This window comes from Oncorhynchus clarkii, chromosome 10, assembly GCF_045791955.1.
Source record: "Oncorhynchus clarkii lewisi isolate Uvic-CL-2024 chromosome 10, UVic_Ocla_1.0, whole genome shotgun sequence".
In the NCBI taxonomy this organism is placed as follows: domain Eukaryota; kingdom Metazoa; phylum Chordata; class Actinopteri; order Salmoniformes; family Salmonidae; genus Oncorhynchus; species Oncorhynchus clarkii.
Genome location: NC_092156.1, coordinates 52,292,868 through 52,316,333, shown reverse-complemented (window position 1 = coordinate 52,316,333; position 23,466 = coordinate 52,292,868). Strand labels below are relative to the sequence as shown.

The following is a 23,466-nucleotide window of genomic DNA, read 5'->3' as shown; positions in this document are numbered from 1 at the left end:
CAGAAGATAACATACACTTAGGTTGGAGTCATTAAAACTCATTTTCAACCACTCCACAAATGTCCAAACAAACTATAGTTTGGCAAGTCGGTTAGAACATCTACCTTGTGCATGACAAGTCATTTTTACAAACAGTTTATTTCACTCTATCAGCAGTTTGCATACAGTAAGTTGATTGTGCCTTTAACTCTTTTGGGAAAGGGGTCAGCATTTTCACTTTTGGATGAATAGCGTGCCCAGAGTGAACTGCCTCCTACTCTGTCCCAGATGCTAACATATGCATGTTATTATTGGTATTGGATAGAAAAAAACACTCTGAAGTTTCTAAAACTGTTTGAATGACGTGTGTGAGTATAACAGAACTCATATGGCAGGAGAAAATCTGAGAAAAATCCAACCAGGAAGTGGGACATCTGAGGTTTGTAGTTTGTCAAAGCTTGGCCTACCGAATACACATTGAAATATGGATGAGGTTGCACTTCCTACGGATTCCACTAGATGTCAACCGTCTTTAGAAACTTGATTGAGGATTCTACTATAAAGGAAGGGCTCATGAGACCTCTGAGTCAGTGGTCTGGCAGAGGGCCTTGGTCTCATGACGTAAAAGGTTTAACATTTTAACAGAGTTACCAGAGTTCCAAGCATACTTACAAAGTTGTGGCAAAATGGCTTAAGGACAACAAAGTCAAGGTATTGGAATGGCCATGACAAAACTGACCTCAATCCTATAAAATATTTGTGGGCAGAACTGAAAAAGAGTGTGTGAGCAAGGAGGCCTACAAACCGGACTCAGTTACACCAGCTCTGTCAGGAGGAATGGGCCAAAATTCACCCAACTTATTGTGCGAAGCTTGTGGAAGGTTACCAGAAACGCTTGACCCAAGATATGCAATTTAAAGGCAATGCTACCAAATACTAATTGAGTGTATGTAAAGTTCTGACCCACTGGGAATGTGATGAAAGAAAAAAAAGCTGAGATAAATCACTCTCTACTATTATTTTGATATTTCACGTTCTTAAAATAAAGTGGTGATCCTAACTGACCTAAAACAGGGAATTTTTACTAGGATTAGATGTCAGGAATTGTGAAAAACTGAGTTTAAATGTATTTGGCTAAGGTGTATGTAAATTTCCGACTTCAACTGTACATTCAAGCAAGCCAATCCCTGTAGAGTATCTATCAAGTTTCATACTTACACACTTTTAAAGCGTAAAATGTATGTTAAACTGCACCAGGTGTTCAAACACACCTATGGTTGTTCTGACTGTAGACTTAAATTGTACCTACTGCTATGCATATAACATTGAAGATTAATCTTCAATACCAAATATTGCTGATGGATGTGTGGGACACAATCAGTAAACTGATTCACCACTCTACCCTACCCTGGTTGCCAGTCTGTTTCTGCTTTCTTGTCAACCCTTCATAGAATTGTCATGTTTGGCATGACAATGATTTACAAGGAGTTGGCATGATAACACAGACTGGTACTCAGACTAACCCTGACCTCACCTTTCCTCATGGCCTTCACTATGAGCTTCTCCAGATCCAGAGCTTGCGTGTTCCCTGGTTCATTCTTCAGGAGGATCCGGATGCTTTTCAGGCCCCTCTCATACTCCTGTGGCGTGACATCAGGGATGGACATTAAGGGTTGCCTTATTGCCTGGGGCAAGTACACTGAACATGCTTCGAGGTTACCCCATTGGGTAGATGATAAAAACAACCAAACGGCTAATAATTGTAGTAGTCTAAAACTGGTCTTTCTGGTTCCTCCCCATTGTTTAATTGAAAGACAGACAATTTATGGCAGTAGGGAAAGTTGAGGCTGCTCTGGTAATGTTTTTACTAATAACAACCAAAAGACAAAGAATTCCAGCACTGATCTTTCTGATTCCTCCCCTGTAGGGGAAAAGGCAGGCAATGTATTTTAGCGCGTAAATAGCTATTTTACATTTTCAGACAAGTGATCATAATCTTTGGGAAACCAAAAAACACTCCCAACTTGTCACATGGGCAAGTGCCTTTCAGACTTTAACATCAATCCCTGGACATGGTCAAATTAAGACATAATTGTAGTATTGCATGCACCAATCAAATGTATTCGTGAAGCCTACATCAGCAGTTGACACCAAGTGCTTTGCAGTAACCCAGCCTAGACCCCCAACAGCAAGTAGAAGGACAGTTGCAAGGGTAAAAACTACATTCAAAGCACCTTCAGTTTGTAGTTTCCAATAGCCAGGTAAAACAAGTAGTCCCTCTGGTCATCCTTGGTCCCCTTGTGAACCAGCTCTGTGGGGACAGAAAATAAAAAACATTAGCATCTCTGTTCACTTTAAATGGTGGGGGTGTAATGTTAGTAGCCTGGTCCCATATCTGTTTGTGCCATCTGTTTGGCATTGACATCGATCATAACAGTCGGGTATATGCACAATCATATATGTGACTAAGCTAATGAGTCGGTGTCCAGTTGATGTTTTACCATCCAGCAGAACGATGCCCTTATTGATGTCATCTAGGGAGTTTTTCCTAGCCACCGTGCTTCTTCACCTGCATTGCTTGCTGTTTGGGGTTTTAGGCTGGGTTTCTGTACAGCACTTTGAGATATCAGCTGATGTACGAAGGGCTATATAAAATAAATTTGATTTTGATTTGATTTGATCCGGGAAATTGCTCCTGATCAGACACCAGGCATACTCAAACTTTGTGTCTTTGGTCAAATCCCCTTTAGCCAACTCTGTAGAATACTTCTTTTCAAATTTCTGCAAAAAAAAAAAATGTCCAGGAATAATGGCTGATGGTGAATGATGCAATGACGGCTATTAAATTGCAATGATGGTTGAGCTTATGACACGGTCTCTTAGCTAGCTAGAGTTTCGTATTGTCACTCACATGTGATTCATTAGTTATCTCCAAAAACATGGCTAGCTTGCTAGCGAATTATGCCATCCAGAACCAATGTATAACATAACTTGAATATCCAAACAACAACGACAGGCTAGTTAACGTCAGTTAGAAGCTACTGAATTGGTCTCGATATTTCCAATAAATAATACCCCGATAAGGCCAAATTAAACGTTCAATGTCAGCTAGGTCAAATCGCCAACGAAGCCATGTAGTAGGGAATAAAATTTACCAAGAGATCCTCTGGTGAAACAACATCACAGACGACAGCCTCCATGTTTCCGGATGAAGTAACAAGGGTGTATTCATTACGCCAATTATGTTGCAAAAGTTTAGCAAAATAAACCATTTACTCAAAACGCTCTTCAAAGTGGGTTCTTAAAAGGAAGTCATAGCTAGTCATGTTATGTGTATGGTTTCCACACGTTGTCTTTCCAATCTGAATAGTCCGAAGTTTTCGGCACAAGCTGCGCATAAATGAATGATTCTTCCATGTGAAGTCCGCAGGGTTCCTTCCAACTTCTTCCAGTTGCTTATTTTTTTTAGGAGAGACAGAACTGATCAACAACTTCAGTTTAATAATAAAATAGAGTTGTTTGGAGTAAACGGTTTCTGTTACAAAACGCTTAACAGACGAAGCGTTTACCAACAGAAAAAGCGTAATGAATACACCCCCGCATTTTGGGGAAAACGTGTCATTCAGTACAAACCATTCCGCAACGTAGCAAACGTTCAAGCGAATTGAACGCGCATGTGAAGTTTTTGCAAATTCTGTGACATCGAGGGCTATTGACCAATCTCACCTCACTATATCTTCCATCACCTACAAGATTGGCTGGCTACCACCCTTTAGCGCATTACTAGAAATTACTTTTTTGCCACAATAATAAAAGTATTACACATCAATACAGGCACATTCCTGTGAATACAATACATAAAATAATAGAACACCAGGCTGCAATTGAGATCTCCCCATAGTGTAAATCCTGTCAGACCAATGTTTGCGCGCCACGTTATCGGCTGTGTCATCGACTGACAGACTGCTGTAACAGATTATGTGGTTTTCTCATACTTAAAATACCAATCAAGGCGTTGTAAAATCTGGGTTGCGTCATCAACGCCCTTGTTATTCCACCTGGCACATGAAGCTGAAAATGAACTCTTTATTTCCCTTTTGCATTACAATCTTTGAAGGAAAATGCTGCAACAACATTGCTATAATTACTATTAGTGGGGCAGTCTTGACTGTAATATCGCTTAAAAACGGTAGATACATGGCCTATGCAATTAGGCTAATTGTTGGTTCACCTGCCAGGTGTGTGGTCCTCACCCAGTCAAAATGGCAGCTGATAAGACAATGGCAGCTGATACAACAAACAAAAAAAATATTTTGGAATTATAAGTTAACTTTACAAATGCACAAGAACCTTGTTTATGGAATCACAATTATGAACGATGAAAGAGTTACCTGGTGAGTTGCTTTGTTTGTTTTAATTATATTGGGCCTATGAATGTAAAAAAAAAAAAATGTCCAAAGGGTTGGAATGTAGTTGCTATATTGCATGGGTTTATTCATTACGGAAACCGTTTGTTTATTAAGAACCAAACTAAAGAAAACAGACATAACTAGTTTATGTTGGACAAATAGGTCCTTCCCAATTTTGTTTGCTTCAGTTTAAGAAATGTTTTGCAACAATCGGTGGAACGAATACACTCCAGAGCAAATAAAACAGGGATGGACTTACTGAATTTGTACAATAGAAACTCTTGTTTGCTTTTCTTTTTTAAGTAAATGGTTTGTTGCAAAATATTTTGCAAAAGAATCACCTTAATGATTTCACCTGGTGTCATGCCCAAGGAATTCATTTGTGTGCTGTGATTGACTTATTAGATTTTTTTTTTAGTGTACTCTTGCTTTGCATACTTCCCATCTATGCTACTGACACCATACCCATTGGTAAGTTGGTATCAAACCTGCATCCCTCTAGTCTCACTTCATAACCAGTGACTACCTACAGTGTACAAAGTATATGACATCCCCTTTATTTTGTGAAGGTATGTTCAAAACTGAGTGTCAGGATCGCCACTTCTGGCTGTCAGTCAAGTCGAGCCTCCTTGGTCAGAAGTTTAGGTTTGATGTTGAAGGTGAGTGAGATACCTAGAAAAGTAACTACACTTTGAAATAGTGGTGATATGTGAATGCTTCCATACATCCAGCCGTTAGACAGGAGGTAGTGTAAATCATAAAGCAGAATTCAGCCAACCTTGGCGATACTTCCTAAATTTCTGACTTTTAAGACAACACGTCTTCTAAACTTCCATGTCTAGTTGCAGGGGGTTTGTTTGAATTTAGAAATGCTCCATGAAGTAATCCAACAATGTGTACACCATCTTGTTTATTTCAAATCTTCTCATTGATCGTGAGTAGTGAATTTCATCCACCTGTCTCAATCAGTAAACAAAGATTTTAAATAGACAATGGCAGCGTACAATATTGTTGGATTACTTCACAGAGCAAAACATTAAACAGACATTTTTCTAAATTTAAGCTTACTAGACATGAACATTTAGAAGACTTGTTTTATTCCAAGTTAGGACTTGAGGAAGCACCGCAAGTAAAGTTTGGTGGTAAATTCCCCATGCTATGCTTTACGGTACATACTGTGTAACGGCTGTATGGAACAATTCACATATCACTGCTGTTTTAAAATGTAGCTACCAAGTATGAGGCTTGTATCACATGAACAGGTCATAGAAATGACCACTGTACCCCCCCCCCACCAACCAACCAACCAGACGGTAGTGGTGCCCACACCCTCTCAGGCCAGGGGGCTGCAGAATGTGGCTACACCATGGTGCTGGACTCCTGGGGGGACCTGGTCCTCCGTGCTTCCTACCTGGCTTGTCATGTACACAATGAGGTGATTACTACTATCAGTATCTGGAAGCCACAGTTTGGGGATTCATAATGAATAGGGGGGAATCATGGAGGAGCCTCTACAGAACTAAGACCATCAACTTTTAATTGTGAGTGAGTGTTCACCTGTTTTTCTTCTAAGGGTTCCTAATGATTCAAGTGTGAACAAAATTATCATGTGTGCCTGAGTCAGTTTCTTCATTTAGCATTTTCGTTAGTATACCTCCTGCTATATTATGTTCTTCAGAAAGACACTGCTTTCCGAATGCTGGTGTGGTTTGTGAACAGAGATGTTGACGGTGAGGATATGTCCTACCCTCTCCAGCTGACCTGCCCTTTACACCAGCCATGGAATCCCCGGGAGATAGTCTGTGAAGAGAACTATATGGAGGTCATGGAACCTTTTAACTGAGCTATATGTGACTGACTGTACCTTTTTGATGTATTATCGTTTGACATGATTTACTCATTCATTAGGATAGAATGTATTTGCATACTGTTGTTCAATTCTTTATTTTTCAATATTAGGTGTCTGCCATAAAACGGGTCCCTCCTGCCAACCACAAGGGTCTGGAATGGATGACACCACCACCTGTGGTGCATATTTCCTTTTGCACAGAGAGGCCAACAAGAGGGCCATTCATGATTTCAAGTGCTTTCCACTGATCAAATACACATCTTGTAGATGTATATTTTATCTGTTGGTCAAAATAAAATTCAATTCAATAGTGTTTTGTTGTTCCCATATCTACCTCTTTTAATGCCTTTGAATTCTTGATTAATACCTTGTAATCTCTCTCCAGTGGTCGGAGGAGGGTCTGAGGGAGTGGCGTGTGGTGTTCCGGGTGCCAGGTGACCAGCAGGGGAGTGATGGGAGACCCTCTATGAAAGCGAAGACCCTGCCTGTAGAGATGGCCCATCTCCTGGGCTACCACATCAACACCACAGAGACGCGTGTTCTGCTGCGCTGTGCCTATGGCTCCCGCCTCGCCTACATCCTACAGGTCAGACTGCAGAGCCAGGGCTGTAGATCTGTTTCCATTGGTATATCAATACTGCTTAGGTCAGTTTGCTTTGCTCTATTTCCTATACCCTTTTCACGCTGTCGGGATAACCTAAACCATACGTTTCTGGATTGGATATTTTCTTTTCACAATGTCCTCTCCAATGCAGTTCCAACAACTGTCCAGTACAGCTTGACTCAGTTCTGCTTGGCTTAGTAATGTGGAACCTTTTCTAACTATTTCAGGAGAAAGGTATCGAGGTGGAGGTGGTCAGTGCCACCATTCTTTACAAACACCACTGGACACTTCTAAGAGTGGACGCCTCGGTTGCTTGCACCACAAGTACATATCTTTTGATCATTGGAAAATAGACTGTTTATAACTGAATTTCATTCATGTAATTGAACCTGGTCCCAGATCTGATTGTGTGGTCTTGCCAGCATAGTTGAAGTCGGAAGTTTACATACACTTAGGTTGCCGTCATTAAAACAAATTTTTCAATCCCTCCACAAATTTCTTGTTAACAAACTGTAGTTTTGGCAAATCGTTTAGGATATCTATCTACTTTGTGCATGACACAAGTGTCTGTAAACAATTGTTGGAAATACTACATTATTTCACTTGTAATTCACAATTCCAGTGGGTCAAAAGTATACATACAGTTGACTGTGCCTTTTAACCGCTTGGAAAATTCCAGAAAATTATGTAATGGCTTTAGAAGCTTCTGATAGGCTAATTGACATCATTTGAGTCAGTTGGAGGTGTACCTGTGGATGTATTTCAAGGCCTACCTTCAAACTCAGTGCATCTTTGCTTGACATCATGGGAAAATCAAAAGAAATCAGCCAAGACTTCAGAAAAATAATTGTAGACCTCCACAAGTCTGGTTCATCCTTGGGAGCAATTTCCAAATGCCTGAAAGTACGACGTTCATCTGTACAAACAATAGTTTGCAAGAATAAACACCATGCAGCCGTCATACCGCAAGGGAAGGAGATGCATTCTGTCTCCTAGAAATGAATGTACTTTGGTGCGAAAAGTGCAAATCAATCCCAGAACAACCGTAAAGGACCTTTTGAAATGCTAGAGAAAATGGATACAAAAGTATATCTACAGTAAAACGAGTTCTATATCAACACAACCTGAAAGGCCGCTCAGCAGGGAAGAAGCCACTGCTCCAAAACCGCCATAAAAAAGCCAGACTACGGTTTGCACCTGCACATGGGGACAAAGATTGTACTTTTGGAGAAATGTCCTCTGGTCTGATGAAACAAAAAGAGAACTGTTTGGTCATAATGATCATTGTTATGTTTGGAGGAAAAGGGGAGATGCTTGCAAGCTGAAGAACACCATCCCAACTGTGATGCACGGGGATGGCAGCATCATGTTGTGGGGGTGCTTTGCTACAGGAGGGACTGGTGCACTTCACAAAATAGATGGCATCATGAGGGTGGAAATTATGTGGATATATTGAAGCAACATCTCAAGACATCAGTCAGGAAGTTAAAGCTTGGTTGCAAACGGGTCTTTCAAATGGACAATGACCCCAAGCATACTTACAAAGTTGTGGGAAAATGGCTTAAGGACAACAAAATCAAGGTATTTGATTGGCCATCACAGAGCCCTGACCTTATTCCTATAGAAAATCCGTGGGCAGAACTGAAAAAGTGTGCGAGCATGGAGGCCTACAAACCTGACTGTTACACCACTCTGTCAGGAGGAAATGGGCCAAAATTCACCCAACTTATTGTGCGAAACTTGTGGAAGGCTACCTGAGAAATTTCACCCAAGTCTAACCATTTAAAGGCAATGCTACCAAATACTAATTGTGTGTAATCTTCTGACCCACTGGGAATGTGATGAAGGATATTAAAGCTGGAATAAATATCTCTATTCTGAAATTTCACATTCTTAAAATAAAATGGTGATCCTAGCTGACCTAAGACAGGGAATTTTTACTAGGATTGTCAGGAATTGTGAAACTGAGTTTACATTTATTTGGCTAAGGTGTATGTACACTTCCAAATTCTACTGTATATGGTCATTGTAACTCCAAACACCTGCCCATATCCATAACAGTTGGCAAAACCGCATAAACTGTTCTGGGATCAGGTATAATTTGCCTCTACAGCAGTTTTAGTACCTTACCCCCTCTCCAGACAAGGCCTCCATGGATGGGAAGCACATTCTGTGGAGGTTCCCCAAGTTGCTGTCCACCCTGGTGCAGCCCCCCTTCAGAGACAAGGGCCTGACGGTGGGAGTGGAGGGACGCTACCTGAGTGACTGTGTGGCCCGTCAGCGAGGATATGACATACAGGAACAGGATGGAGCTGTGGAGATCAGGATTCCATTTGGTGCAGAAGGCGGCTACATCAAGGTATTACAGACAAAGGAGATGGAGCTTTAATTTCACAGTTTTTGGTTCTTATCACAGTTTGAATCATGAGCTGTACTTAGTTAATTTCCTTACAAATACAGGTGGTGTGTCAGTGAAGTATTGATTATTTTATTACTATAAATTGTATCAACTATTTAAGTGAAGAAATGGGTGGCTTGATTTGAAGTGTGAGCAGGTGACATGCACAACTGACAAATGTTTCTGTGGAGTCCAATTTTGAGGGGAATAAAGCACTCAGAAGCAGCATATGTACAATGCCCCAGCCTCTCCTTTCTTTGATTTGTCTCCTTGATGCTGCAGCTTCATTCTGCTTTTCATAATGCCATTGATTGCTTTATGTTGCCTTAACCTTCACTCTCTCCCTCAGAGCCAGGTGGTGGATGGCCAGTACTCCCAGTCCTATTTCATTGACCTGTTCTACATGCACCAGTGGGAGGATTCTCAGTTGGCTCACACTGAATACCGCTCCTTTAGACCCCTTTCTATCATCCATCTGCCTCAGACACCAATTCTTATCAACGGCAAGTAGTCTTCATACCAGATAAATTAAAAAAAGTTGCATATCTCCCCTTTCTGTCGCTTTGGCCAACATTTCACATAAGAGCCTCCAGCAGGGCAGTTTTTCCCATACTCGGTCCTGGGGCACCCCCCTAGGTGCACATTTTGGATTTTGCCCTAGCACTACACAGCTGACTCAAGTAACCAACTAATCATCAAGCTTTGATGACTTGCATCAGCTGTGTAGTGCTAGGGCAAAACCAAAACTTGCACTGGGACGGGGGGGCGGCCCAAGACCAAGTTTGGGGAAACTCTGCATCAGGGTGTGCTCATCCCTATTTGTGATGTCTTGCCAAATCCTATGGTCGTCGTCTGACAACATGACCATAGGAGTTGGCAAGAGGGCACAAACGGATCTGGAACCAGGTTAACTTCCACCAACATGTTAATGAGAGAACATTCCATTCTGTAAGTTATGACTGTTTTTCCTCCTGCAGAAACCAATCCCTCTGAGGGACAGTTCTCTGTGTCACTGGGCTTGTTCCCCCATGACGTGTCTCTGTCCAACATCACCGTGGGGGACCAGTCCATGGCAGACCAGCTAGGGGTTTACCTCTCACAGGTCCCCTTCCCCAATGGCACCCATGCCTACCTACTGAAGACCCCCTTCTCACACCATCTGGTCTCCCAGAAGGTGAGGGCATGTTAGTACCAGTCGGTGACATAGTAAAAACACTGAAGCAGTTCATGTATAAGATTAAGGAACAGTGAAACTGCTCTGTGTGTGTGTTCAATACTTAAGCTCTAACCTTAGTCTACATATTTTTCGCTGATATTCTCCTGTCTCTGGTCCTGTAGTATCTTGGGCAGGGGTACAGGAGGTACAGTCTGGCAGTGACCTTCACTCTTTCCATCTCCCCCCACGCTGACCTGTACCATCACCCTGCCACTGTGGAGGCTGTCCTACAGGATGTTGGTATGTATGACTCGCATGCATTCCCATACAAGCACAGCCCCTCTGAGCGTATAAGTTTAAATTGAACTCAAAAGGTAGGCTTCTGTAAGGCACCTGAAACCATTCCCTGACTTGAGAATTATGCCTATCTATCCATCAAACCTTCCAACCCATCCATCCCTCCTTCTGTTCTCCCTCCCCTGTCCTCCAGTCCTGCCCAGAGTGGAGGGGGGGTGCTCTGATAAAGGGGTGCGTCTGCAGCTGCACTACGGAAACATGGACACCCAGTGGGAGGTGTACGTGGGGGGTCGCAGGCTGGACTGGGAGCTGGTGGAGATGGGCGACTATGCCCTGGAGACCAGACAGGACTACTTCAGTATGGTGATCCCTCTTTACGGCCTTGGCATGGCCTACGAGGTGTGGGGACTAAACCAGTTTAGCTGTTGGGTTCTATTTGTTTTGGGTGGCAATGTACATTTTTGTAGTGGGTATAACAGTCGAATCAAAGTGGCTCTATACCCATATTTAGCCTTCATCTCTTGATCCCATCCTGTTCCTCTTTTTTGCTCTCCGTCAGGGTCTGAGTTTGCAGGGGCTGGTGGTAACTGTGAGAATGACACTGGAGGACAGAGAGACGGCCATACAGGAGCACACCTTCACCCAGCGCTGTATCTTCCTTGTGAAGGAACTACTGGGTAAAACAACCAACGCATTTACAGTACCATCCTACATGCATACATATTATGCAGTGCATTTGGAAAGTATTCAGACTCTTTGACTTTTTCCACATCTTGTTACGTTAAGGCCTTATTCTAAAATGGATTAAATAAATGTTTTTCCTCATCAATCTACACACAAAATGACAAAGCAAAAACCGGTTTAGACATTTTTGCAAATATGTAAATAAGGTAGTTTTTATTTTTATACAATTATTTGGACTTGTATTTATGAGACTCGAAATTGAGCTGAGCTGCATCCTGTTTCCATTGTTCATTCTTAAGATGTTGCTACAACTTGATTGGACATGATTTGGGAAGGTACACACTTGTTTATACAAGGTCCCACAGTTAACGGTGCATGTCAGAGCAAAAACCAAGCCATGAGGGGAAAGGAATTGTCTTTAGAGCTCAGATCTAAAGCTCAGACACAGATCTGGCAAGGTCCCCAAGAACACAGTGGCCTCCTTCTTCTTAAATTGAAGGACCAGCAAGAGTCTTCCTGCAGCACTCCACCAATCAGGGCTTTATGGTAGAGTGGCCAGACGGAAGCCACTCCTCGGTTAAAGGTACATGACAGCCCGTTTGGAGTTTGCCAAAAGGCACCTAAAGAACTGAGATCATGAAACAAGATTCTCTGGTCGGATGAAACCAAGACTGAACTATTTTGGTCTGAATGCCAAGTGTCACATCTGGAGGAAACCTGGCACCTTTCCTGCGGTGAAGTGTGGTGGTAGCATGCTGTGGGGATGTTTTTCTGTGGCAGGAACTGGGAGACTAATCGGGATCGAGGGAAAGATGAATGGAGCAAAGTACAGAGAGATCCTTGATGAAAACCTGCTTCAGAGCACTCAGGCCCTGAGACTGGGATGAAGGTTCACCTTCCAACAGGACAATGACCCTAAGCACATAGCCAAGACAACTCAGGAGGGGCTTAGGGAGAAGTCTCTGAATGTCCTTACATGGCCTGGACTTGAACCCGATCTAACATCTCTGGAGAGACCTGAAAATAGCTGTGCAGCAACGCTCCCCTTCCAACCTGACAGAGCTTGAGCGGATCTGCAGAGAAGGGAGAAACTCCCCAAATACAGGTGTCAAGCTTATAGAGTCATACCCAAAACGACTCGAGACTGTAATCGCTGCTAAAGGTGCTTCAAAAAAGTACTGAGTAAAGGGTCGGAATAATTATGTAAATGTTAGATATGCGTTTGTTTAATACATTTGCAATAATATCTGAAACACTTTTTGCTTTGTCATTATGGGATATTGTGTGTAGATTGATGACGGAAAAATGATTTAATACATTTTAGAATAAGGCTGTAATGCAATGTGGAAAAAGTTCATTTGTCTGAATACTTTCCGAGTGCCTTGTATACAATACGCTAATGATTATAAACCGAGCAAGGAACTCCTCTTATAATGCCGTGACGACGATTTTCTTCATTTTAGGCTCAAAAGAAGCAGGTCCTCCTGCCAAATGGTATTATCCAGTTTATAATTCCGCTGTGGTTTTTTGTTTGGAATAGCACAGTTACTATAGCATCATCCTACCAATAGTACCAGCCGGTATTCTTTTAATAATATGGAATTCCCCTCAACCACGCCCACGCATTGGGGAAAACCAACATTATTTCCTATTGACCCCCATTGTAGAAGAGGCAACTTCATTGTTTTTGTTTTCTTATACAGAAAAAAGCTTTTTTATTTATTTTTGTTGCGATTAGTCACACAATTTCTCAATTTTCAGTCAGTCAAATGCTCTGCCAGACTTATTAGCCACTCCTTTTCCCTCATCTATTTCAACAATAATTTTTCAATTCCTCATAAATCCATGGAGTCTTAACAGTTAGTTTCTTAACAGGTGCATGTTTATCGATATTTGGAAGAAGCAATTTCATATTTAGTAAGTGCAGCATCTTTTGCTTTCCTGGATAACAGCAACTATATTGTGATCACTGCATCAAATGGATATGGATACAGCTTTAGAACAAAGCTCTGCAGTATTAGTACAAATGTGATCAATGCATGTGGATGATCTTGTTCCTGTAGTGTTTGTAAACACCCTGGTATGTTGATTTAATAACCTGAACCAGATTACAGGCACTGATTACACATGGGGTGAAAACATTTGTAATTGTCCCACAGAGAAATAAAACCCTAAACCCAATGTTAGGTTTTCAGAAGACTGAGGTGGGGTTTCCTCTAACTTTTTACCTAGGCTTTGCTCCTTTGATATTTCATGGATGCCAAAGGAAGCCTAGCTTCCCCAAATATTTGACCAATAGAAACATTTAAATTATAGAATTTATTTTTCTTCTCTGTTTTCATAATTTTCCTTCAATTCACAAGTGACTGAATCTCAATGGAGCGAGGGGAAAGGCGCCTGTCTGTCTCAGTATGTATAGCCCATGTATCTGTTGTCTGGACCCAACTACTATGACATGTAGCTAATCAGCGCTGAGCTCAACTGTAGGTTGCCCTCCCAGCTTGCTTGCTAAATCATCCCTTTCCTAAACCTTGGATTTGTGGTTTTCAGTTAATTATCTGTACAGGCCAATGATTAAGGCAGCGATTCCGATCTAACCATACATTCTTATATTGTGCCACTGGCCTGAGATTTAAGTTCAATTTGAAGCCTAGTAAGCTCCCTTTTAACTAGCTAGCTAACTTAGCTGATTCTTTGTTGCCCATGCGATGAAGGTAGGCTAGCAAGCATTTTAGCTAGGTAGCCTATGACAACAAAAAACAAAAGCGTACTGTATGACAAACCCAAAGACTGTTTTGCCAACATGAAAGAGAGGAGGATGGCAACAACTAGGTTGAATCAACTTGAATTTTTTACTTGCGCCACACACACAGGACATCGATACCATGAACAACATGATATTTAGGAACATTGTTTGGACTAAATAGGTTTTGGCATCTTTTAAGATGTGTTTACATTGTATTAAACTAAGCACATATAGACTAGGTGATTTGATGATTAAATTGAAATGGTGCTGGAATAGGGATGCAGTGCTCTTGGTAACTCTGGTTCTAAATCAGTTTAGTAAACTGACAAACATGGAATCAAATCACATTTTATTGGTAACGTACACATATTTTGCAGATGTTATTGTGGGTGTAGCGAAATGCTTGTGTTCCTAGTTCCAACAATGCAGTAGTATCTAACATGTAAAAGAAGGGAATTAAGAAGTGCACTGCTCAAAAAAATAAAGGGAACACTTAAACAACACAATGTAACTCCAAGTCAATCACACGTCTGTGAAATCAAACTGTCCACACAGGAAGCAACACTGACAATAAATTCCACATGCTGTTGTGCAAATGGAATAGACAACAGGTGGAAATTATAGGCAATTAGCAAGACACCCCCAATAAAGGTGTGGTTCTGCAGGTGGTGACTACAGACCAGTTCCTATGCTTCCTGGCTGATGTTTTGGTCACTTGAATGCTGGCGGTGCTTTCACTCTAGTGGTAGCATGAGACGGAGTCTACAACCCACACAAGTGGCTCAGGTAGTGCAGCTCATCCAGGATGGCACATCAATGCGGCTGTGGCAAGAAGGTTTGCTGTGTCTGTCAGTGTAGTGTCCAGAGCATGGAGGCGCTACCAGGAGACAGGCCAGTACATCAGGAGACGTGGAGGAGGCCGTAGGAGGGCAACAACCCAGCAGCAGGACCGCTACCTCTGCCTTTGTGCAAGGAGGAGCACTGCCAGAGCCCTGCAAAATTACCTCCAGCGGGACACAAATGTGCATGTGTCTGCTCAAACGGTCAGAAACAGACTCCATGAGGGTGGTATGAGGGCCCGACGTCCACAGGTGGGGTTTGTGCTTACAGCCCAACATCCTGCAGGACGTTTGGCATTTGCCCGAGAACACCAAGATTGGCAAATTCGCCACTGGCGCCCTGTGCTCTTCACAGATGAAAGCAGGTTCACACTGAGCACGTGACAGTCTGGAGACGCCGTGGAGAACGTTCTGCTGCCTGCAACATCCTCCAGCATGACCGGTTTGGCGGTGGGTCAGTCATGGTGTGGGGTGGCATTTCTTTGGGACTGCACTGCCCTCCATGTGCTCGCCAGAGGTAGCCTGACTGCCATTAGGTACCGAGATGAGATCCTCAGACCCCTTGTGAGACCATATGCTGGTGCGGTTGGCCCTGGGTTCCTCCTAATGCAAGACAATGCTAGACTTCATGTGACTGGAGTGTGTCAGCAGTTCCTGCAAGAGGAAGGCATTGATGCTATGGACTGGCCCACCCGTACCCCAGACCTGAATCCAATTGAGCACATCTGGGACATTATGTCTCGCTCCATCCACCAACACCACAGACTTTCCAGCAGTTGGTCGATGCTTTAGTCCAGGTCTGGGAGGAGATCCCTCAGGAGACCATCCGCCACCTCATCAGGAGCATGCCCAGGCGTTGTAGGGAGGTCATACAGGCACGTGGAGGCCACACACACTACTGAGCCTCATTTTGACTTGTTTTAAGGACATTACATCAAAGTTGGATCAGCCTCTAGTGTGGTTTTCCACTTTAACTTTGAGTGTGACTCCAAATCCAGACCTTCATGGGTTGATAAATTTGATTTCCATTAAATTTTTGTGTGATTTTAGTTGAATGTGCTGACAACAATGTAAAAAGTATTTAATAAGAATATTTCATTCATTCAGATCTAGGATGTATTATTTTAGTGTTCCCTTTATTTTTTTGGAGCAGTGCATATAAATATTAGGATGAGTAATGTCTGTGACATTGACTAAAATACAGTAGAAGAGAATACAGTATATACATATGAAATTAGTAAAACAGTATGTAAACATTAAATTGACCAGTGATTCTATGTATATAGGGCAGCAGCCTCTTAAGGTACAGGGTTGAGTAGCTGGCTAGGGATGGCTATTTAACAGTCGGATGGCATTGAGATAGAAGCTGTTTTTCAGTCTCTCGGTCCCAGCTTTGATGCACCTATATTGACCTTGCCTTCTGGATAGTAGCGGGGTGACCAGGCCGTGGCTTGGGTGGTCATTTTGGCCTTTCTGTGACATTCGGTGCTGTACGTGTGCTGGAGGGCAGTCAGTGTCCCCCCCAGTGATGTGAGGGGAAGACCGCACCACCCTCTGGAGAGACCTGCAGTTGCGGGCGGTACAGTTGCCGTACCAGGTGGTGATGGAAGTTGTGAAGGAAGTGAGTTTGTTCATTCAGGACCTCCCGCCCTGACATACCATCAACCAATCATGTCAATACAGAGATATACGGATCCCTCCGCATTTGTTAAGAATTTGAGGCGCATGGCGATGCGGTACAGAGCTCAATTTGGCCTCTGCAAACCTGTGGAGGCTTCGCAAGTACGTCACACCATCCATATGGCGCCTCCAAACACATTTTCGGATCAAGCATAAATTGGCTTTGAGTTGTGCATGTCAATGCAATAGAATCCTACTCCAATGCGCTCTGCCTACAAGAAAACCACTTGGACAGTTTCGCATAGTTCATTTGTTTCGATATGTTACATTAAAAGTTGCTAATATTACGTTTATTCGAGCACAATTCCCACAACCGAGCGAACCGTTGATGTTAACCTGTTAGATCTCTAGGGGCGCTATTTCATTTTTGGATAAAAAACGTTCCCGTTTTAAGCGCGATATTTTGTCACGAAAAGATGCTCGACTACAGTTTTGGAAAGAAAACACTCTGAAGTTTCAGAATCTGTAAAGATTTTGTCTAAGTGCCCCAGAACTCATTCTACAGGCGAAACCAAGATGATGCATCAACCAGGAATTAGCAGAATTTCTGAAGCTCTGTTTTCCATTGTCTCCTTATATGGCTGTGATTGCGCAAGGAATGAGCCTACACTTTCTGTCGTTCGCCCAAGGTCTTAGCAGCATTGTGACGTATTTGTAGGCATATCATTGGAAGATTGACCATAAGAGACTACATTTTCCAAGTGTCCGCCTGGTGTCCTGCGTGGAATTCGGTGCGCAATTGCCAGCTGCTCGTACTTTTCCATTTGATATAGGGGAGAAACCATGTGTCCAAGAACGATGTATCAATGAAGAGATATGTGAAAAACACCTTGATGATTGATTCTAAACAACGTTTGCCATGTTTTCAGTCGATATTATGGAGTTAATTTGGAAAAAAGTTCGCGTTTTGAGGACTGAATTTTCGGATTTTTTTTTGGTAGCCAAATGTGATGTATAAAACGGAGCTATTTCTAATACACAAAGAATCTTTTTGGAAAAACTGAGCATCTGCTATCTAACTGAGAGTATCCTCATTGAAAACATCAGAAGTTCTTCAAAGGTAAATGATTTTATTTGAAGGCTTTTATGTTTTTGTTGAAATGTTGCGTGCTGGATGCTAACGCTAAATGCTAACGCTAAATGCTAACGCTAAATGCTACTTTTACACAAATGATTGTTTTCCTATGGTTGAAGCATATTTTGAAAATCTGAGATGAGTGTTGTTTATAAAAGGCTAAGCTTGAGAGATGGCATATTTATTTCATTTCATTTGCGATTTTCATGAATAGTTAACGTTGTGTTATGCTAATGAGCTTGCTGATAGATTTACACAATCCTGGATACAGGGGTTTTTTCATAGCTAAACGTGACGCAGAAAACGGAGCGATTTGTCCTAAACAAATAATCTTTCAGGAAAAACTGAACATTTGCTATCTGAGAGTCTCCTCATTGAAAACATCTGAAGTTCTTCAAAGTTAAATGATTTTATTTGAATGCTTTTCTGTTTTTTTGTGTAAATGTTGCCAGCTGAATGCTAATGCTAAATGCTACGTTAGCCATCAATACTTTTACACAAATGATTGTTTTCCTATGGTTGAGAAGCATATTTTGAAAATCTGAGATGACAGTGTTGTTAACAAAAGGCTAAGCTTGAGAGCTAGCATATTTATTTCATTTCATTTGCGATTTTCATGAATAGTTAACGTTGCGTTATGGTAATGAGCTTGAGTCTGTATTCACGATCCCGGATCCGGGATGGGGAGATCAGAAAGGTTAACTAAAGGGGAAAATTCTAGAAAGTTGAGTGAAGTTCAGTCTCGTGCGCGCTGAAATCTCATCTGCACGGCAATCCGAGGGCAGCTATATTTATTTTTATTTAACCTTTACTTAACTCGGCAAGTCGGTTAAGAACAAATTCTCATTTACAATGACGGCCTACCAAAAAGCGGGGACTGGGATTGAAAATAAATAAATAATATATAGGACAAAATACACATCACTACTAGAGCCACTACATAAAGCGAGACCCAATACAACCATGACATGTCAGCAACACATGACGACATGGTAGCAACACATGGCATCAGCACAAAACATGGTACAAACATTATTGGGAACAGACAACAGCACAAAGGGCAATAAGTTAGACAACAATAGTGAAGCAGCCACAATTATCAGTAAGTGTCCATGATTGAGGTTTTGAATGAAGATGGCGATAACTCAAACTGGGGAGTTTTTTTTTTTTGCAGCTCTGTCCAGTCGATGGCTGCAGTGAGCTGGAAAGAGGAGTGATCCATGGATTGCTTTGGGGACCTTTTAGCAGAATGGGTGTTGTATGTGGAGGTTGAGGGCTGTAGTAGGTATCTCAGTATCTTTTGCAACGGTGACCCAAATAATGCATGCACTGGAAGGTATTTCATAACATTGGATGAAATGGTACTCACCCACACAACTATTTGTGGATTCAACTTTTCAGGGAAGCCAGAAACCAATATACACAGGCAGTTAGAAAAGCCAAGGCTAGCTTTTTCAAGCAGAAATTTGCTTCCTGCAACACAAACTCAAAGTTTGTTTACAGTTCTGGGACACTAAAGTCCATGGAGAATAAGAACACCTCCTCCCAGCTGCCCACTGCACTGAGGATAGGAAACACGGTCACCACCGATTTTTAAATCCACTAATTGAGAATTTCAATAAGCATTTTTCTACGGCTGGCCATGCTTTCCACCTGGCTACCCTTACCCCGGTCAACAGCACCCCCCCGCCCCCACAGCAACTTGCCCAAGCCTTCCCCATTTCTCCTTGTCCCAAATCCAGTCAGCTGATGTTCTGAAATAGATGCAAAATCTTGACCCCTACAAATCAGTCTACTACACAATCTGGACCCTTTCTTTCTACAATGATCTGCTGAAATTGTTGCAACCCCTATTACTAGCCTGTTCAACCTCTCTGAGATTCCCAAAGATTGGAAAGCAGCTGCGGTCATCCCCCTCTTCAAAGGGGGGGGGGGGGGACACTCTTGACCCAAACTGCTACAGACCTGTATCTATCCTACCCTGCCTTTCTAAGGTCTTCGAAAGCCAAGTCAACAGACTGATTACCGACCATTTTGAATCCCACCATAACTTCTCCGCTATGAACTCTGGTTTCAGAGCTGGTCATGGGTGCACCTCAGCCACGCTCAAGGTCCTAAACGATATCTTAACCGCCATCGATAAGAAACAATACTGTGCAGGCGTATTCATTGACCTGGCCAAGGCTTTCGACTCTGTCAATCACCACATCCTCATCGGCAGACTCGATAGCCTTGGTTTCTCAAATGATTGCCTTGCCTGGTTCACCAACTACTACTTTGATAGAGTTCAGTGTGTCAAATCGGAGGGTCTGTTGTCCGGGCCTCTGGCAGTCTCTATGGGGGTACCACAGGGTTCAATTCTTGGACCGACTCTTCTCTGTATACATCAATGATGTCGCTCTTGCTGCTGGTGAATCTCTGATCCACCTCTACGCAGACGACACCATTCTGTATACTTCTGGCCCTTCTTTGGACACTGTTAACAACCCTCCAGACGAGCTTCAATGCCATACAACTGTCCTTCCGTGGCCTCCAAGTGCTCTTAAATACAAGTAATACTAAATGCATGCTCTTCAACCGATCGCTGCCTGCACCTGGCCAGCCATCCAACATCACTACTCTGGACGGTTCTGACTTAGAATATGTGGACAACTACAAATACCTAGGTGTCTGGTTAGACTGTAAACACACCTTCCAGACTCGCATTAAACATCTCCAATCCAAAGTTAAATCTAGAATTGGCCTATTTCGCAACAAAGCATCCTTCACTCATGCTGCCCAACATTCCCTTTTACAATTGACCATCCTACCGATCCTCGACTTCGATGTCATTTACAAAATAGCCTCCAATATACCCTCAATAAATTGGATGCAGTCTATCACAGTGCCATCAGTTTTGTCACCAGAGCCCCATATACTACCCACCACTGTGACGTGTACGCTCTCGTTGGCTGGCCCTCGCTTCATACTCGTTGCCAAACCCACTGGCTCCAGGTCATCTACAAGACCGTGCTTGGTAAAGTCTCCCCTTATCTCAGCTCGCTGGTCACCATAGCATCACCCACCTGTAGCACGCGCTCCAGCAGGTATATCTTTGGCCGCCTCTCCTTCCAGTGCTGCCAATGACTGGAAAGAACTACAAAAATCTCAAACTGGAAACACATCTCCCTCACTAGCTTTAACCTGTCTACGATACTGGTTCCCAATTGGGAATCAACCCTCCCACGTTCAGCTGAAACGGTGGCGCATGGAACGCAAAAATATTCTTACAAATATTTAACCTCCACACATTAACAAGTCCAATAGCTCAAATGAAAGATAAACACCTTGTTCATCTAGCCAGCAAGTCAGATTTCTAAAATGTTTTACGGCGAAAACATAGCACATATATATGTAAAACCACCACCAGACACAGCTCATTTCAATAGCCAAAACATGCAATCAACAAACGCAGGATTAAAAAATAAATCGCTCACTAACCTTTTGAAAATCTTCATCAGATGACAGTAATATGACATGTTACACAGTACATATTTTTTTTCAATAATATGCCATTTAAATCCATAAATGTCCATTTACAGTGAGTTCACGTTCAGAAATTACTCAAAAATGCCCGCAGGAAATCTATGTAGCGCGGCAAGATAACGTAAATAGACATCATAAACTTTGACTAAATATACATGTTCTACATATAGTTAGAAAGATACACTTCTTCTTTATGCAACCGCTTTGTTAGATTTATTTTTAACGTTACAGAAATCGCACACTATTCTATATGCTGAGACGGCGCTCAGTTCCAAGCTACATTTCTACGTAATGTTGGAGTCAACAGAAACACAGATTTAAGCATAAATATTCCCTTACCTTCGATGGTCTTTGTTCAGAATGTTCTGGAAGGCTTCATACTTACCCAATACATCGTTTGGTTTCAAGTCTTGCGTCTTTGTATTAGCTACTGCTAATAACATCAGCTGAAATGCACCCAAAACGTCCTCTGGTCCGGAAAAGTTGCGCATCAAAACTTCAAAATTACATATATGTCGACTAAACAGGTCAAACTAAGTGCAGAAGCAAGCTTTATGATGTTTTAGACACGCAAAACAAACTTCAATTCAATCGGCCATCGTCTGACCTTCTCTTGAGTGCTGGAACAAAGGAATGGCTGGGACCAATTCGCGCCCATACGCACAGCCTATTCTCTCGTGGCACGCACTAATTTCAATTCTCGCGGGATTTGAACGATTCAAAGCTCTACTGAAAGAGGACATCTAGCGGAAGAGATAGAAAGTGTCCCCAGAATCATAACTGGTTGGGAAGGGTGGGGGCCATGACGTCAAAGTTGCTCCAACTTTCATGGCCACAAAAACTAGTTTGGAAGAATGCCTGCCCTGTGAGTTCTGCTATACTTACAGACATAATTCCAACGGTTTTAGAATCTTTAGAGTTTTCTATCCAATAATAATTTTTATTTGCATATATTAGCCATTTTTGACCGATTTTTTTTTTTTCAGTTTACTAGGGGTACCCAATCTCTCCAAAGGGGGCGTATGTCTGCCATATCCTTAACAGGTTTTAAGCACCAGCTGTCAGAGTAGCTCACAGATTACTGCACCTGTACATAGCCCATCTATAATTTACCCCAAACAACTACCTCTCCCCATACTGTTTATTTAGCTACTTTGCACATTCTTCCACTGCAAATCTACCATTCCAGTGTTTTACTTGGTATATTGTATTTGCTTTGCCACCATGGCCTTTTTTTGCCTTTTACCTCACCTCATTTGCTCACCTTGTGTATATAGACGTTCTACTGTATTATTGACTCCGTGTAACTCTGTGTCAAATTGCTTTGTTTTATTTTGGCCAGGTCGCAATTGTAAATGAGAACTTGTTCTCAACTTGCCTACCTGGTTAAATAAAGGTGAAAAAATGCATGTTTCTAAACTATTTCTTTATCCAGACAAAGGCTACTGCTATGGGATCCCCCTATGGCTCCTAACAATGCTAATTTGTATGTGGGTTACATGGAGAAACAGCCAATTCTCAATCCTCTCAAATATTTTTGGGGCCTAACATTATTTGGAAATGTTACATTTTATATTTTTGTTTTGTGGAGGGGTGATGAAAAACAGCTCCAGGCGTTCCATGCTTTTAATAACTCTTGTTCTGAGCACCTGAGATTTACTATCCAGTTTGACACACGCCAAATCAGTTTCCTTAAGTTTGATTTTGTGTGAGGATAATGTTCTATCGACTGATCTTGACAGGAAACCTACCGATAACTTTTTTTGAGGGCTTATCACCTGCTGCCCTTGAAAAATATTTTGCCCTACAGCCAATTCTGTGGAATCTAAGGAATTAGCAAAAAACAATAGCTGAGATGCAAAGAAAGTTCAAGGAGAGGAGTTACAAAAATGGTCAGATCAGTAGTGCTATTGAGAAAATCGAAACCTCAAGGACATTGTAGCAAAAATAAGCTTTTTTTTTGCATTCTTACAACAAACTATTCAAAGTGCTCTGAACAAATTAAGGGAATTGTTCACAAACATTGGGACGATCCAATGACGGTACTGATAATGTACGACAATCCCTTGGTTGTATTCTCACGGGGCAGAAATCTCAGATCATTTGGTAAACTTTGATTTACCACCCCAAAATACCCCTGCACACCATCTATTTGCGCCTCTACCGGATGGAAACTACAAGTGCGATGGCACTTCCAAACAGGGAAACAGATCTCAATTAAAGGT

At 42.1% G+C, this 23,466-nt stretch overlaps 1 protein-coding gene across 2 annotated transcripts in view; it reads right to left on the bottom strand.

Moving 5' to 3' along the window:
• LOC139419640 (mitochondrial fission 1 protein-like) overlaps positions 1–3,341 on the bottom strand; it is a 40,408-nt gene extending 37,067 nt beyond the window's left edge. For both annotated transcript variants that reach the window (XM_071169625.1, XM_071169624.1), the window contains exons 1-5: positions 3,135–3,341; positions 2,662–2,760; positions 2,481–2,514; positions 2,214–2,290; positions 1,514–1,619 (exon numbers count right to left, since the gene is read on the bottom strand). In XM_071169625.1, coding sequence (XP_071025726.1) covers positions 1,514–1,619; positions 2,214–2,290; positions 2,481–2,514; positions 2,662–2,760; positions 3,135–3,251 — 433 coding nt within the window. In that variant the 5' untranslated portion in view covers positions 3,252–3,341. The remainder of the gene's footprint in view (positions 1–1,513; positions 1,620–2,213; positions 2,291–2,480; positions 2,515–2,661; positions 2,761–3,134) is intronic.
• Positions 3,342–23,466: the final 20,125 nt, after the last annotated feature.